This window comes from Gopherus flavomarginatus, chromosome 4, assembly GCF_025201925.1.
Source record: "Gopherus flavomarginatus isolate rGopFla2 chromosome 4, rGopFla2.mat.asm, whole genome shotgun sequence".
Taxonomy (NCBI): Eukaryota; Metazoa; Chordata; order Testudines; family Testudinidae; genus Gopherus; species Gopherus flavomarginatus.
This window is the reverse complement of record NC_066620.1, coordinates 55,709,607-55,727,229: the sequence shown is the minus strand read 5'-3', so window position 1 is coordinate 55,727,229 and position 17,623 is coordinate 55,709,607. Positions and strand designations below refer to the sequence as shown.

The following is a 17,623-nucleotide window of genomic DNA, read 5'->3' as shown; positions in this document are numbered from 1 at the left end:
TCTACCCCAGAGCCCTGTGGAGAACTCTGAAGCATAATAATGCCAATGCCTTGTACAAATCACCTTGTTGGAAGAGCTTATTGCAAACACTGCCCTAAGCAGGAGAGCAAGGAAGTTTGTTCTCTACCCCAGAGCCCTGTGGAGAACTCTGAAGTAGAGGAGAGGAGGGCAGGTTGTGGAGCACCCACAGGGATATATATCTCAGAGAACCATTGTTACTGCACAAGGTGAGTAACATCCTCTTCTTCGAGTAGTGTCCGTATGTGTGCGCCACTGTAGATGACTCCCAAGAAGTACCCACCACTGTAGGCTGGGACTTCGGAGTGGAGTCTGTTACTATAGAGAATACTGTGGAGTCAAAGGTGGGGTCGGAGGCCAAATTTCCAGTGATTGCGTAATGTTCTGCGAAAGTGTGGGCAGAGGCCCAAGTCATTGCTCTACAGATTACTGAGATAGGGATATCTTTACGAAATGTGAACAAGGTAGAAACTGACCTCATGGTGTGCATATGGACTCTGGACGGAGGCTGTAGGTTGTGATTAATGCAACAAGAGACCCATCTGCCTTTGGCTCTGTGAATGCAAGGAAGAGAATAGGGATTTCCTGAAGTTCTTACTCCTGTCCAAGTAGAATGCAAGTGTACTTCTAACATCTAGCATATGCAGAATCATTTCCCTGTTGTCACAATGTGGTGGGGGGGACATAAGGAGATGGATCTATTGAGTCATATGCAAAGTGCAGAGAAAGTAGGGAGAAACTTAGGATATGGCCTCAGAGTTACTTGGTCTTTAAAAAAAAAAAACATACCGTAAATGGTGAGCAAGCCATCAGGGCTGCTATTTCTCTTATGTGCCTAGCTCAAGTGATGGCAATTAGAAATGCTTTCTTCATGGAGAGGTGTACGAGAGATCAAGTTGCCATTGACTAGACTTCCCTTTAAGTCCAAGCCCTGAGAACTAGGTTAAAATCCCAGGCTGGAGCGGGTGATCTCACATGCAGGTAGAGATTCTCAATGCCTTTAAGGAATCTATGCTTCAGTGGATAAGCAAATGCTGAGTATCTGTCTACTTGGCAGTGGAAAGCTGTTTTTGCCACAAGATGTACCTTCAGGGAGTTGAGAGAGTGTTTTGACCTCTTGAGGTCTAAAATGTAGTGTAAAATCAGAGGGAGGGAAGATGAGGTTGGGTCTCTGTGTTTAGAACGACAACAAACTTGGAATCATTTCCATTTTGTAGGCATGTCGAGTGGTAAACTTTTGACTGTGTAACAATACATCTTTCAGCTCATCAGAGCATTCTGCCTCTAAGCCTTAGAACTAAGAAGGAGCCAAGCCTGGAGGTGGAGGACCGGCAAGCTGGGGTGAAGGATCAGCCCGTTGTTTTGAGAGCAAGTGAGGAATGGGCCAAAGAAGAACCAGAGGGCATACTGCCATGTGTGTCAGGTAAGGGAACCAGACTTGACTTGGCCAGGAGGGGCAAACAGAATAACTCTCACTTTGTCTCGGTGAATTTTCAACAGGACCTTGGATAGAAGAGGAAACTGGGAAAAGGAAGACAAGAGGTCCCTGTCCCATGGGAGGAGGAGGGTGTCTCCCAGTGAATGTTTCCCCAGGCCAGCCCTGGGGCAGTAACGAGGACATTTCTTGTTCTGGTAAGTAGTGAAGAGCTCCATAGTCAGGGTTCCCCAAAGGGCAAATCTAAGCATCTCAGAGGTCAGTTCCCATTCGTTGTCGTGAGAAAAATTCTGACTGAGACTGTCCACTGTCACATTCTGCATCCCTTGTAAACAGACAGCTGAGATGAGCACATTGTGATGGATGCACCAATTCCAAAGTTTGAGTGCTTCTGTGCAGAGGGAGGGAGGGAGATCTGGCACCCCCTCTGGCAATTTATGTAAAACATACAGGTCATATTAAGTCCATCATGACCTTCGTCTGGGTGTTCTTGACAAAGGGCAGAAAGTATGCACAGACATTCCTGACAGCCCTTAGCTCCCAAAGAGAGATATGGAGGGTCACTTCTGTAGGCAGCCATTTGCCCTGAACCTTTTGGTTGTGTAAATGTGCTCCCCAGCCTATTAGGGAGGCATCCATTCCAAGATGGTGAGTCTGTGTAACGAGAGGAATGCTCTCACCTGCACTGCATTGAGATTGGTCCTGATAAATTCCATTCACTGTACCGAGGTTAGTGCACTGCTACAATGGAGAGAACCTTGGAGAATACCCTGGGTGGAGCAGTCTGTACCCAGGAATCTCCTGTACGATGGCTGTATTGAGATACAGAAGTAGACATCTTGTAGGTCAAGGGCCGGAAATCAATCTCCTTGTTCTAGAGCTGGAGTAATGGCTGCTAGCGTGACCATCTTGAACATCTGCACCTTCCCATATTTGTCTAATGCCCTTAGAACTAGAATGGACCTCCAACCTCCCTTTGCCTTGGGAAATCAGGAAATAATGGGAGTAAAATACCTTGCTCCTGAGTTGCACCAAGCCTGCTTCTGTGGCCCCTAGCATAACGAATGATATATTTCCTGGTGAAGTAGGTTCTCGTGAGAGGGGTCCCTCAAGAGGGATGGGGAGGAAGGGCTGGAAGGCGGGGGGGGGACATATGAATTGAATGGTGTAACTCTTCAAAATAATCTCCAGGATACATCAGTCAGAGGTGTTGTCGTCCCAACTGCTGTGGAAAAGGGCCAAGCAGTTTCCAAACGGGGCATGACAGGTGTGTAGATGGCAGCTGATGTTGCAAGGTATAATTGTTCGGGCCCTTGACCAGCTCATCAAAAGTGTTTAAGGAGGCAGTTTGAGAGGTCATGGATCGGGGTGCGAACTGATTCTGTTTTTAAGCCCTAGTCCTCTTACACTGCAGCTCCTAACAACGCTGAGATGGTGAATATTGAGGAGGTTGTGACCTGTGCTGTGGCTGAGAGGTGTATCTTCTCTTCTGTCTCACAGTGCAGATTCCTAGGGAGTGTAATGTGCCCCAGGAATCCTTCAGGATGTGGAGGGAAGAATCTGTCTTCTACACAAAGAGTTTGGGCCCTTCAAAGTGGAAGACTTCTGCAGCTCTTTGGGCAACCCAGAAAGGTGTAGCCAAGAAGCCCGCCTCAGTACCACTATTATGGAGAGCAGGCGGGCCACTGTATCGGCTACATCCAGTGCTCTCTCTAGCACCAGTCTGGCAATTAACTGACCCTCTCTAAGTATGGCCTGAAACTGCTCCTTTTGTGTCTCCAGTAAATGTTCCAGAAACACACTGAGTTTCCCATAATTAATAAAATCATATTTGGCTATGAGCGTGTGGTAATTCGCGATTCTAAACTGTAACATCACTGACAAATATGCATATCGTATAGGGTCAACTTTACATGATGTTGCTTGCTTTGTGCATTAACCACACCCACTATGATGGAGTTGAGTTGCAGATGTTGAAACAGGAAGTCTGCCTCTTTGGGAGGGATGAAGGGGTTTTTTTTGTTTTTGTTTTTTTGCTCTCTTGCTGGTTGACACGATGGAGGCTGGTGTCTGCCGGATTACTTTGGTAAAAACTAGAATTGCTCATTAATTGGGAGGGCAATTCTTGATGAGGAGGAGGTGTGCAGAATATCCACCAACTTGTAATGTGTATCTGCCACTTCCTGTAGGGGAATCTGCAGCTTATCTGCCACCCTCTTAGTAAGATCCAGAAAGTTTTTAAAATCAACACCTAGTGACGTGGTGAGGGTAGGGATTGCAGTCTCATTTAGTCTAGATGAGGGGACATTTGCTGGAGAGGTAGGTTCCCCTTTGAGCCTTTCCCATTCTGAAAAAGCTTCCTCCTCCCCTGGCTAATGGGTTCTGGACAGCCAGGCTGTAGAAGACATCTGGTGGCCTTTCTCAGAGAGACAATAGATGGCTGTGACATGTGGGATGTGTACATTGCCCAAGGATCACAATGGTTAAGGGTTAATGTCTCTTACCTGTAAAGGGTTAAGAAGTCAGTGAACCTGGCTGACACCTGACCAGAGGACCAATAGGGGGACAAGATACTTTCAAATCTTGGTGGAGGGAAGTCTTTGTTTTGTTCATTGTTCGCTCTTGGGACAAAGAGGGACCAGACATACAACCAGGCTCTCCAAATCTTTCTGAATCAGTCTTTCATGTCTCAAAATTGTAAGTATAGCCAGGCAAGGCAGATTAGTCTTATGTTTGTTTTCTTTCAACTTATGAATGTTTTTCCTTTTGCTGGAAGGATTTTTACCTCTGTTTGCTGTAACTTTGAATCTAAGGCGGGGAGGGGGGGGGGAAGGTCCCTCTAGTCTATATGAATCTGAATATCCTTAAAGCATTTTCCATCCTGATTTTACAGAGATAAATTTTACCTTTTCTTTCTTTAATTAAAAGCTTTCTTTTTAAGAACCTGATTGATTTTTTTCCTTGTTTTAGAATCCAAGGGCTTTGGTCTAAACTCACCTGGGATTGGTGGGGGGAAAGGAAGGGGGAGGTTTAATTCCTCTTTGTTTTAAGATCCAAGGAGTTTGGATCGGTGTGAAGCTTCCCAAGGCAACTCAGGGAGGGGAAAGTCTGGGGGGAAAAGGAGGGGATGGTTAATTTCTCCTTGTTTTAAGACCCAAAGGGTTTGGGTCTTGGGTTCCCCAGGGAAGGTTTTGGGGGAACAGAAATGTGCCAGACACAGACTTCTGGCTGGTGGCAGCGTTACCAGATCTAAGCTAGGAATTAAGCGTAGAAGGGTCCACGCAGGTCCCCCACATTTTTACTCTAAAGTTCAAAGTGGGGGAAAAAAACCTTGACATGGGGTGGGCATGGGCGACGGGGTTACACCAAGGGGCCAGTACCACACTCATGGGTTGGCTCGATGGAATTGAGGAGGACCCTTGTACTGTGACGGTGGGCCACAATGCCCTCCTGCTGGCCACTGCCAAACCTGTCACTGGGTAAGGGTGGCTCTGATTGGGGTATTGGTGGTACACAGCTTGATGCCAAGAATGATTCTGGGTGCCGGGATGTGCTCGGTACCAGGGCCCCAGTACCAAGTAATGGGAATTGCAGTTCTTCCCCAACCATCAATTCTCCAGGATACCAGAGCTCATGTGGTACCCTGCACTCACTCGGTACTGCGAAGGAGTGTGCATGGTACTTTGTCAGTACTGATGGTTGAGAAGGTGCAGAGCACTCCCTAGATGGGAATTTTGTCATGTCCAGTATCTAAAATTGTCTGTGACACACTTTTAGAGATGGTATGGTAATTGTCTTTCCCTGGGTACCAGGACCACAGGTCTCCATGGTACCAGAGCTCATGTGATACTGTGGACCCACTTGATACCGCAGAAGAGTATCTAGGGTAAGTTGTCAGTACCGATGGTTGAGAAGGTGCAGAGCACTCCCTAGATGGGAGTTTTGTCAAAAGTTTTCGCTGTTCCGCTCTTTTACAGATGGTATGGTACTTGTCTCTCTCCTTAGGGGGCAGTACCATTGCCTCAGAGCCTGACTGCCTGAGCCCCTAGTATAGCAAAGCCCATAGCAGAGGCCCCCTTCTGAGTACCATGCTTCAGAGCTGCTGGTGCCATCAGTACCGAAGTGGCTGCACCGGGGAAACCCTCTGGCTGGCCAACAACTCGGAGCCCATGTTCTTCCAGTGCTGTCAGTACTGAGGTGACAGCACTGGGAAACCCCTCTGGATGGCCAATGACTCAGAACTCTTTTTACATACCTTTACAGGGGGAATCTGCCAGGGTTTTTTTCACAATTCTACCCTCTTTGAAGTTAAAGGCTCCAGGGACAATCCAGGGTCAGCATCAGAGTCCCCTGGAGACTGAAGTGCCTTCAGTCCCAGACTGCAGTTTTAGCTGTGGCAAGGGAAGCACTTCTGTGGGACTCTCCCAGGCACCAGACACAGTGAGAGTGTCTCGCCATTACAGGAATCAACTCCACACAGGTGAGGCACATATTGGAGACGGGAATGCCCCTGGGTGGGGGGCATCATCCTCTAGCAGTGAGGGATGCAAAAGAAATGTCTTCTTTCCTCCTCTTCTTTTCCTCTTTTTAACTGATAAAACAGTCTTCTAGGAGGGGTACACTCCGCACACCCACAATCTGGTGGGATGACAGAACGGTTCAATAGGACTCTTGTGGTTCAGCAGGCCACCTTTGTAGAACAGTACCCAAGGGACTGAAACCTGCATATCCCACTTCATTTGATGGCTTATAGAACAGTCAATTAGAGTACAAAATCTAACCCAGCAGTTCTCATATTTGGGCATGAGCTAGGGACTGGAGCAAATCTCATGGATAGCATTCCTGAAGAGGAACAAAGAAATATGAACTTTTTAGACTACACAGAAACCCCACAATGCAAAACTGAAAAAACACACACCTTTGCTAGAGAAAATTTGAGGATAGCCTCTGATAAGATGAAAAGGTTCTACATGTAAGATTATATGAGGAATTTTTAAAAAGAGAATCTGGTATGCTTTTACAATTCTAGGAAGAAGAAGAGTAGGAGCCCTAAGCTGAATAAATCTTAAGAGGGATCCACTACAGAACTCATCTAAATAAATGAAGTGATGCATAGGATACAGTTGTTTCCCAGGACTACACCCAAAGTTACCCACAAGGACCATTTAAGGAGGCATCAGAAGGGCAATATTTCAGAGTGGTGGCCACAAAACTGGGAATTTAGCTGTGGATGTTGAGACTGGGAAAGTTGTGGCAGTAGTGATTTCCCATTAGAACAAAATGGGCAGTCTGTCTCAACCAGCATATTCCACAGAAACAACAGACACTTTAACAGGCACATTGTATGTGGCCTCTCCCAATTGCATGAAGGCATCCCAAAAAAAAAAAATTCAGTGGAAGTAAAACATTTTGGGTTGGTGATATCAAAACTCTCTGACAGACAGACAGTATAAATATGTAAGTATCATGAGTTTATTGTAAGACATGAGTGAAAGTTTGTAACATGTCACAAAAACCTGTAACAAAATGCTGATGGAAAAAGGTACGAAACTGAATTAGTCTAAACAAAAAAGGACTTGTTGATATAATTCAAGGACTATGTTAAAAATCACACTTGTTAAAAACAGATGATGTGGAGCTGGAAGTTAATGAGCCAAAATCGGCGTGTCAGATGTTAGGCCTAACTGGTAAACAAAATGAGGGAATGGGCTACTCCTGTCATCACTCCCTTTTTGGGTCCTTAAAAAAAGACTTTGGGGAACAAATAAGGAAGAGCACTTGAAACAACAGATGATGACTAGTGGCGTGAGCTTTGGTATCACCATCACCTGGGTCACCTTCATCATCCTGATCCTGAGAGATGCCTGACAAGACAGGGCCAGAGAGAGGAAGCCAGATGACAATGACACCCATACCAGCTCCAGCTGAATCCCAAGCAACTTGGGAAAACAGTTACTACCTGTTTAATACCATCTAACAGATTGTCCAACAAGGGGACTTTTTCTTATAAGACTGAATTTAGCAACACCACCTTCAGCCCATCTCAGCTAAAGTCTTCTCTTTTCCACAAAAGAACAATTATTGCCATCTTTAATCCCATCTAAGAGATCACCAAACATGGAGGTTTTTCCTTAAAAGACTCTTGAGCTAAAGGGAATGAGAAGAAAGGATGTTGTTAGAATGAAAGACTTATTTAATACTTTACATTTCAAATGCTTTGACTGTTTTTTCTTCTTTTCTGTATCTTTAATAAAAGGTTAAAAGGATTTTTAACAGCGTGTTTGCCAGGGTGCTAAGTAAGATGAGGTCTTTGTATACAAAACCCCAAACCTTGTTTAAAACTGTTTAATGTTGGAGAGTGACTAGGCCGAAGGTGCTAACATATCCCACATATTGCATCTCACTTAATATAACAGACCTCACGACCCAAAACAAAAGGCACATATGAAGTGGCTCAAGATTTAGAACTATGTGGTCAGAGTGTTTTTGCCGGGTATTGTTTGGTGGAGATGGGGCGGGGAGGGCAAGGGGAGAGGAAACACCAGAGAAACAGAAAAGGCAACAAGGAAGCTCCAGACAGACTGTAAACAAGCATTGTGATTGTGATCCTTAGAAAAAGCCTAGAGTGTGCTTCTGTCTACTTTGTCTGTCTGTCTGACTGAAAGGGGCTTTGAGCTATGAGCAAAAAAACCTGTCTCCTGTTTGATTCCTCCTGTGTTCTCGGAAACAGGACTTTATATATTCTTCATAAACAAACGGGGTCACATCAAAGATGTAACTGATCATCAGTTTCTCCTCCTAGTGGAAACAACCTGCAGAGTCCCACACTCTGGCCAACCACTTCAGTCATAAGCTAACAATAGACACGTCTCAGCATAAATCACAATATCCTGACAGCTACTCTAAAATTACTAGCTGCCAATGAATTTAAGTTCCTGTTATAGCAGCTGAAGATTGCCAGGGTTCATGGAAACTCTGACTACAGCTCCTTTATCCCAACCAGTGGTCCTTGCACTGTCCCACAAAAAGGTATGGTGTAGGACCTGCTCTACATCATCAGATCAGCCTATACTTCAAATGATTCGACAAAGCCTGGCTATGTCAATTTGCACCAACATTACAGGGGGGAAAAAAAAAACCCTACTATAATGAAGTGCAGAATCTGGGAAATTTCAATATATCTACATGTGGATCCCCAAACCCCCCAGAAATACAAGTACTAAATAATTGTCACTACTGATATAAATATTCTTCTGCACACCAGCATAAATGCAAAGGTGTTTTTAAGAGTGGTGTGAAAAATATTTTCCTACCCTTGTGTGTGAAATTGGAAATAACACAGCAGTAAACAGCAAGCTCACTGTATTAGGAGCAAATAATTTTAACCATAAATGTAAGCAAGTCATCATATGCAAAAACAAACATAACAAAAATAAATTTCAGCCCAGGCTTTAAACAGTCCTCAGAATTGGATGTGAAGAACTGCCTTCTCACAAGGTATGTCTAAGAGACCTGCAATAAGAGATCTGCGGCACGGGTGTGGCTGGCCTGGGTCAGCTGACTTGGGCTCGTGGAGCTAAGAAATTGCAGCGTAAGCTTTTGGACAAAGGGTGAGTCTCGAAGCCTGGGCTCCAGCCTGAGCCTGAGCATCTATACTGCTAATTTTAGCCCCACAACCCGAGCCATCTGACCCAGGCTCTGAGACTCTCTTGCACAGATTTTTTTGCAGCGTAGACATGTTCACAGGCATTCTTCTTTCTCTGCCTCCCCAGATATTCTTTGGGTCAGATTGCGATCTTTTACACTAGTGTATATCCAGAGTAACTGACTTCAGTGGAGTTTCTTTGGATTAACATCACTGTAAATGACATATACTGTCCCTTTATAGTAGAGTTGGGCCTGAGCTGTGAAGCTTATATCTGGATAGAAGTACACACTTACCAAATCTAAAGCCTCTCTCTCAGGCCTTGTCTACACCACAAAGTTGCAGCGCTGGTGAGGGGGTTACAGCGCTGCAACTTAGGAGGTGTACACATCTGCATGGCATTACCAGCGCTGCAACTCCCTGTTTGCAGCGCTGGCCATACACCCGGTCGAACCTCGGGTGTAGAGGATCCAGCGCTGGTCATCAGGTGTAGACACTCACCAGCGTTTTTCTTGACCTCCGTGGAATAAGCAGGTATCCCAGCATACTTGAGGAAGCCTCTCTGGTAATCAAGCAGGTCTCCTTCCCCGCGGTTTGCTCTCGCGTTCCCCGAACCCCCCTGCAAGCAGGTCTCCTTCCCCGCGGTGTGCTCTCGCGTTCCCCGAACCCCCCTGCAAGCAGGTCTCCTTCCCCGCGGTTTGCAGGGGGGTTCGGGGAACGCGAGAGCACACCGCGGGGAAGGAGACCTGCTTGCAGGGGGGTTCGGAGAACGCGAGAGCAAACCGCGGGGAAGCAGACCTGCTTGCAGGGGGGTTCGGGGAACGCAAGAGCAAACCGCGGGGAAGGAGACCTGCTTGCAGGGGGGTTCGGGGAACGCAAGAGCAAACCGCGGGGAAGGAGACCTGCTTGCAGGGGGGTTCGGGGAACGCAAGAGCAAACCGCGGGGAAGGAGACCTGCTTGCAGGGGGGGTCGGGGAAGGCAAGAGCACACCGTGGGGAAGGAGACCTGCTTGCAGGGGGGTTCGGGGAAGGCGAGAGCACACCGCGGGGAAGGAGACCTGCTTCCCCGCGGTTTGCTCTCGCGTTCCCCGAACCCCCCTGCAAGCCGCCCAACAGCGCTGCAGTGTGGCCACATCTAACACCACTTGCAGCGCTGGTTGCTGTAAGTGTGGCCACTCTGCAGCGCTGGCCCTGTACAGCTGTACTAATACAGCTGTAACAACCAGCGCTGCAAAATTGTAGATGTAGACATACCCTCAGATTCTGGAGTTCCCACTGGGGGTCATCTCTGCTTTAAATTCAAAACAAGAAGTACAGAATGAAAAAATATAAATTTTACATACACATATTCAAAGCCCATCTTTCCTTCCTTTACTGTTGTTTTGTGTTTCCTTTCTGTGCCTGTTCTGTAAACTGCTGTACGGAGTGCAGTAGGATACTTCTCTACTGAAGAGGGCTGAGAAAGAAAAGAAAGTAGAAATTCATTAATTTTAATACATATTGAATTGATGCTCAAGTAATATTTCTGAGGAAACAACTGAAGAGCTGATTTTCAAAAGTACTAATTGATGGCCTAACTCTGCTTCCACTGAAAACTTTTTCGGAGGTAAGATTAAAAGGTGTTTAGGTGTATGAAAACTTTTGTAAAGAATATTTCAGTGAAATGATTGAATTAAATCATAAATAGATTTATACAAAACACTCAAATACTTATTAAATAACACTTATGTTCCCTTACTTTCATACAGAAAATAAAGGTTTTCTTTCCCTCCTCTTTTCCATCCTCCAAAGACAGGAATAAATGACTTTGAACTTACAACTGAGAACAAAATATTTTGTAAAGAAATCTGGCTAACAGGCAACCCAGTGAAATCATTAAAATCAAAGAGTTGCACAGAAAGTAAAGTCAGGACAAAATATGGCCCTATGAGTCAAATATCATATAGTAGAACCTCGCTGGCTCACACTAACGGCTAGGGGATCCAGTGTGAATGAGTGGCATTTATAAATTACTGTGTATGTGAACAAAGACAAAACGGGACAGAATAATTCAAAATAAAATGTAATTTGTTTGACAAATGCAGTTGTTTTCATTATTTCTCATTATTTTTCAGAGCACAGCATTAAAACATATATTGTAGAATATTGTGCAAAACTAATTATTAAACAATGTAAATCTCTCCAAAGCATTCTGTTCAGTTTCAGTTTGGCTGGTGTGACCCCAGGCACAGGGCCAGCTGTTGGGACACTGGTAACAGCAGAGTCCAGGATGTGGCAGCAGTGGGGATCCTCAACTGCTGGGACCCCTGGGTGTGGGGACAGCCACTGGGACCCCAGCAGCAGCGCCATGAACATAGCAGCAGTGGGAATTTCCTGCAGGGGGTCAGCAGCAGAGCTCCCTAAGTGGCCCCCTCAAGGATTGAACTCACAACCCTGGGTTTTGCAGTCCAATGCTCAAACCACTGAGCTATCCCTCCCCCCAAACCAGCTCCCCTGAATCCCAGTCCAGTGCCCTAGCCACGAGACGACACAGCCAAAAGGGTTTTGATATTAGAAAAAAATAGAATCATAGAAGATTGGGGTTGGAAGAGACCTCAGGAGGTCATCTGGTCCAACTCCCTGCTCAAAACAGGACCAATCCCACCTATATCATTCTAGCCACCAGGCCTTAAAAACCTCTAAAGGATGGAGATCCCACCACCTCCCTAGGTAGTTCTACTTGGATAAATTACATATACAAATAAATACAAATGATTTGCACAAAAAATGCTAATATATTTTCCCTCATCCCGTTTGTTTTAATAGAGCATGGTTTATGACATTCTTGAACATACAGTAAGGTAGGGTTACCATATTTGAACTTTTAAAAAAGGGACACTCTCTTAGGGAGGGTAGCCCCACCCCCTATCCACTCCCTCCCACTTCCCAACCCCTGACTGCCCCCCACAGAACCTCCAACCCATCCAACCCCCACTGCTCCTCGTCCCCTGATTGCCCCCTCCGGGACCCCTGCCCCTAACTGCCCCACCCCCTATCTAAGCCTCTGTCTCCCTGTCCCTGACTGTCCCCTCCTGAGACCCCTGACCCATCCAAACCCCCTGCTCCCTGTCCCCTGACTGACCTGACCCCTCTCCACACCCCCGCCCCTGACAGGCCCTCCCCAGAACCTCCGACCCATCCATCCCCCCCTGCTCCCTGTCCCCTGACTGCCCCCCAGGACCCAGGACCCCTTCTCCAACCCCCTTACCATGCCGCTCAGACTAGTGTGTCTGGCTCCACATAGAGACAGACACGCTACCACATCCCACTCCGTGGAACACACAGTGCCCTCCCCTCCCCCAGCGCTGCCAGCGTGGTGTGCTGAGGCTGCAGGAGGCCCTGATGTGAGTGACTCAAGCCGGACCGGCCTCTCTGTCAGCCACGCTGCACTCTGCATTGGGAGGGAAATCCCAGACCTTTTTAGATTTTTACAAAGTCCTCCCAGATGGCTATTTAAAACTCAAAAATCTGGACATGTCTGTGATAATCTAGATGCATCGTCACCCTAAGTAAGGTAAGGACTATTTATGGCAGTGGTTCTCAAACTTTCCAGACAACTGTACCCCTTTCAAGGGTCTGACTTGCTGAGTAAGATGAAACTTGGGATATGCAAGACAACTACTTGCTTATAAAATCAAACAAAAATACAGAAGTGTCACAGCACACTATTACTCAAAAATTGCTTACTTTCTAATTTTTGCCATATAATTTTAAAATAAATCAATTGGAATACAAAGATTGTACTTAGATTTCAGTATATAGTATATAGAGCAGTGTAAACAAATCATTGTATATGTAATTTTATTTGTACTGACTTCGCTAGTGCTTTTTATGTACCTTGTTGTAAAACTAGGCAAATATCTAGATAAATTGATGTACTCCCTGGAAGGCCTCTGAATACCCCCAAAGGTACATGGAACCCTGGTTGAGAACCACTGGGACAGAAGTGGGCTAGTAAAAACCTATACATCTGTTGCAAGGCCTCTGGGGTTCAGGGGAAGAACAAGGCCAAACCAGGCCACACACAGCTGGTTCTCATCTCTACTGCAGAGCTACCATTAGGCCTAGCAACAGTTAAGAAGTCAGGTTTCTTAGCAGAGTTGCCCTTTTCACCATGCCAATTAATCCAACAAAACATAACCTAGAAAGTAATAGATACAAACCTGAGCCTACAGAAAAGTTTCTTGCCCAAATAGCTGAGATGAGTATTCATCTGTTCTGGATTTTTAAGAGAAAAAAAGATATCTTTTGCTTTCTAGAATGTGACAATTGTGCTTCAGAGCCTACGTAAAGAGATTTTTGTTGGTCTTGTTCTCTCACAGGCCAAATAAATATAGCATTCCAGGAAGGAAAGAGACTTTGTTGTTAACCATAACACAGAATATATGATGTCTCTCTTTGCAATAGAGAAGCCAAGACTTTTTTCCTTTTCACTTAAAAAAAACAAAAAAACAACTACCACTACCCCACAGCACACACACTCACTCACCAGGGTTGAATTCAGCCCTGTATGATGGAGTGTAACTACCACTTATATGCTATCTTAGCTAACAGCTAATTCTACTTAAAATTAAGGGTAAATATCATTAAGTCAGTCCTTTAATGTAACGTGATTATAGTTAATATATTAACATCGTAAGCATTTATCCCATTTTAAAAAGGAAAACATTGATCTCTCACCAGTGAGCTGCTCTTTTCCTCAATGTTGACAGCTTGTTCATGCATAATATACCTTCCTTCAACCATATGTGGTATCTCTGTATTCTCTGGTCCCAACTGGAGACGAGACACCAGTTTTGTTTTGGGCAAAGTGCTCTGCTCATCCATCTGGGTTAGGTATCTTTGGTCCTAATGATGAAAAACAGTTACCAGATAGGAAATCACCAAACAGTGATTATGCCTCTATTATGGTACCATAATGAGTTGTCCTATTACATATACAAGGAATGCATATATTATCTGAGTCCAGGGCTTAAAATTAGAAGTCAATCATAAGGTTTTGCATTTATTTATTAAGGAGTTGGAACTGATAGTCCACTTTCAAAATGGCAACATAAAAACAGTTTTGAGTGGTTTTCAGGCCTTTTACTGAAAGATGTATATACTTTGCCTGTAAGAAATATGAAGCAATTAAACTGTTTTCTACTATGTTAGTCATTTCTCTAAGACAAATGAGCACACATTTAATCCACTAATAATCATTTGGTAGCAGTAAGATTACAAGAAAAATTATTGCAGAAATATTTAAGGGAAAAATATCAGTTCTATGATAAAATGTATAAATAATAGCCACATTTTGTACACATCATGAGCATCATATGCATTGCTTCAGGGTTGAGTCTGAAAACATTTTTTACTAAATCCAGCCCTAAATAACAAGCCTAAATTTCTTCAAACAAATCAACCAACCATTCTCCTTTTTAAACTATAAAAACAAATACTGTAAATTAAGCCATTAAACTCAGGTACATAATAGCACAAATTCCTTTCATTCTGGAGTAACAGAAAGTCTCACGTAAGTTGTCTAACTTCATACTAGAGTACAGCCACTTCTCTATATTTCACAAACAAGCCTCTCCTCTTCTTCTCCCCCCTCTCAAATACCTCAAAACTACAGCCTCATAAACACAGTCTCTGCAGGAACACTGACATTATATGATCTGGGGGGGCTGTTCAGGGTCTCACCTTCCACTAATTTCATAGGGAGTTGTGGAATTAACACCTAGAAAACTGGGATTAGAATTTGGCCCAATATGGCTAGCACACTGCACAGATCCAGGCTGCAAATTCTATCCATCACGCAGCGTCAAGACCTACATACCAAAAGGTCAGTGAAAAGCAGATTTTTCTTCCTCAACCAATCTGACATTTTTTTACACCAGAGAAAGATACATAATCAGAGGAAAAATGTCTCATACTATGTACAGTTCCTTCATCTTCAGCATTAGTCTACACTACAAACTTACATCAGTATAATTACATCGTTCAGAGGTGTGGATTTTCCACTCCCAAGCGACACAATTATACTGACCTAACAGCCGGCGTACACAGCACTGTGTCTGTAGAAGGGCTTCTCAGCTACTGCCTCTCAAGGCAGGCAGTGTATTTATGGAAGAGCTGCAGCAGTGCACCTATGCCACTGCAGTATTTTAAGTGTAGACAAATCCTCAGATGTCAGTGATTTACAGCGCCTCTTTAAAGGATTAAAATGCTATGCATTGGTGATAGGTAAGGCTATGCAGTCGATCACAGATTCAGTGATTTTATGCGATCTCCTCAACTTCAGCCCTGCAGCACCAGGGCTCCAGCTTCAATAAATCCATAAGTTATTGTTTGTTTATTGTTAAGCTATGTTTAGATGGCTCTATTACCAGTCCTATGAACCATCCAGAGCCACTTGTTTTATTTTACACATAAAAGGAGTTTCCCTAATGTGGGGATTTTATACACTGCATTTTCTGTAACATAACCAAACAACTATATTGTGCATGAAAAAATAATAACTTCTATATATTCTGTATTTGAAAGGTTAGGAGGCAGGCGCATAAGAAGTGCAAGGGATCCTCCTGCTAATCAACAGGAGTGAGCTACATTCAGACAGCGTGATCATTTTAGGTATAACCTTTAAGTTTAGAACCATCTCAAAAAACAGTTCCCAGTTCCAATTCTTTCTGTGGGAATGTACAGAACACCAGTCACCTATAATAATATAAAGACAGAACATATGGTCGCAATTTAGCAGAGCACTCAGAACATGCTTAAGTCTTTGCTAAATATTTTCGTTCACAAAGTTCTAGCCTCTGAGCATTCAGTAATGTATCTCCTTAAAATGAGAGTAAAATTATTCACCAGTAGGTAAGCATCAGGTCTATACTAAGTGAACAGATGAGGGTCAAGTACTCATCTGGAGAAAATGCTCCTTCAGGAGAGCAAAATTCAACCTACCTCCTAATATTCTGAAGGGATTAGTCTGTGAATTGTTTCCACTCAAAGAAAAAAAACTTGTGAATGCATGGATTTGTCAACACACTGACTTGCACCATTTTAGATAAACCAACGCAAATGTTATGTTGACATGCTTAGGCCCTAACTCTCCAAACTCAGACTTATATCAATTTAGTTAGAGAAGCAAGCTAAACAAATTTCAATCAATTTTAAATAGCTATAGGAGTGTTCACAAACTTACAACAATTTCACAAAGTTCCTTTAAGAATTATTACTATATGAAAATCAGGCCAGCGTGTAGGGTACATCTAGATGAGGGGTGGCTAAAATTCTGTTTGAGCAATTACAAGGCATCTACAGTTTTTGATGAATTGTAAAGGACCATTAACTTGCAAAAGTGCTTTATAGCCACAATAAATAATCACTACTTGGAAAAAGGTTTGGCCACCACTGTTTTAAAGGAGCCCAGTCTCCATCTCCCCCACCCATCCCCCTTTTACAGGCCCTAAGTAAGCTACTGTGGACTTCCAGGTTAACTGAACAAAGTCAAGAGTTGACCCAAGTTGACTCACTGACTGTATTGGAGGAAAGTCTCCTCTAGACTAACAAATTGCAATTCTAAAATGCCGGCGCTTTTCCAGGACTGCGCAGAGCGACGCCACCTTTACCCTGCCCCGACAGTTGACGCCAACGATCTAGCCAAGTTCACACGCGAGCGGCGACAGTCTGTGCCCCTCAAGCTTCAGCGGCTCGCGCTCTTCTGCAACTGCCTCCCCGCTGGGCCCCGCGCACCCGCGACGGGGGCACCCCTCCAGGACAGGCAGCGCAGACTGTCTTCTGCAGTCCCAGCCACACGGAGGCCCGCCCCGGCCCCGCCATTTCTGCGGGGTTTCCCCGCTGTCTTCTGTGACCTGTCCCGAGACCTGCTCCCTGTCTGGTATTCCCGCTGCGCCCCACGCCGAGAGAGAGGAGCTCGCCCCGCTCCTGACTACGAAACTTTCTCCCCGCAAACACCTCCCCTTGGTCCCCACCCCCGGTGGAGGGGGTCTCCGTTCCCTGCGCCTCCCCTAACCCCACGGGAGGATCCTTCCCCCCCAACTGGAGAGGCTCGTCCCTGCCCCGGCCTGACGGGCTCACCATGTTCCCCTCAGGGCGGCAGGTGGGTCCGTTATCCCAGCGAACGCCCGGTCCACGCGCAATCTCCTCAGTCAGGCGCGCGCGAATGCGTCCCTGTTGCAGAGTCGCACTCCGGCCGCCAGAGGCCAGTGTGGCAGCGCATAGGCTAAGCCTGAAAAGTCCTGGGGCCAGAGGCGTTTACTGCGCTCACTATACAGGTTCCTCCCACTCCTACTATCCCATCTTCTCCCAGCCGCTGGGAGCGCTGGCTCCTAGGCCTTCTACCACCCCACTCAGGGAACCTGATGCCACGTTTTCTGCCTATAAACCAGTTTCCAATCCATCATAGTGCTTAACTCCCACTCATTGACTACTTCCTTTCCCTGAGAGCTCCAGATTAGACTGTAAACTCCTTGTAGCAGACA

General features: G+C 45.2%; 1 protein-coding gene across 1 annotated transcript in view; it reads right to left on the bottom strand.

Annotated features, from left to right (window-relative positions):
• Window positions 1-17,289, bottom strand: part of DNAH14 (dynein axonemal heavy chain 14) — a 490,898-nt gene extending 473,609 nt beyond the window's left edge. Inside the window, exons 1-3 of the mRNA XM_050948398.1 lie at window positions 17,220-17,289; window positions 13,818-13,985; window positions 10,442-10,554 (exon numbers count right to left, since the gene is read on the bottom strand). Coding sequence (XP_050804355.1) covers window positions 10,442-10,554; window positions 13,818-13,985; window positions 17,220-17,222 — 284 coding nt within the window. The 5' untranslated portion in view covers window positions 17,223-17,289. The remainder of the gene's footprint in view (window positions 1-10,441; window positions 10,555-13,817; window positions 13,986-17,219) is intronic.
• Window positions 17,290-17,623: the final 334 nt, after the last annotated feature.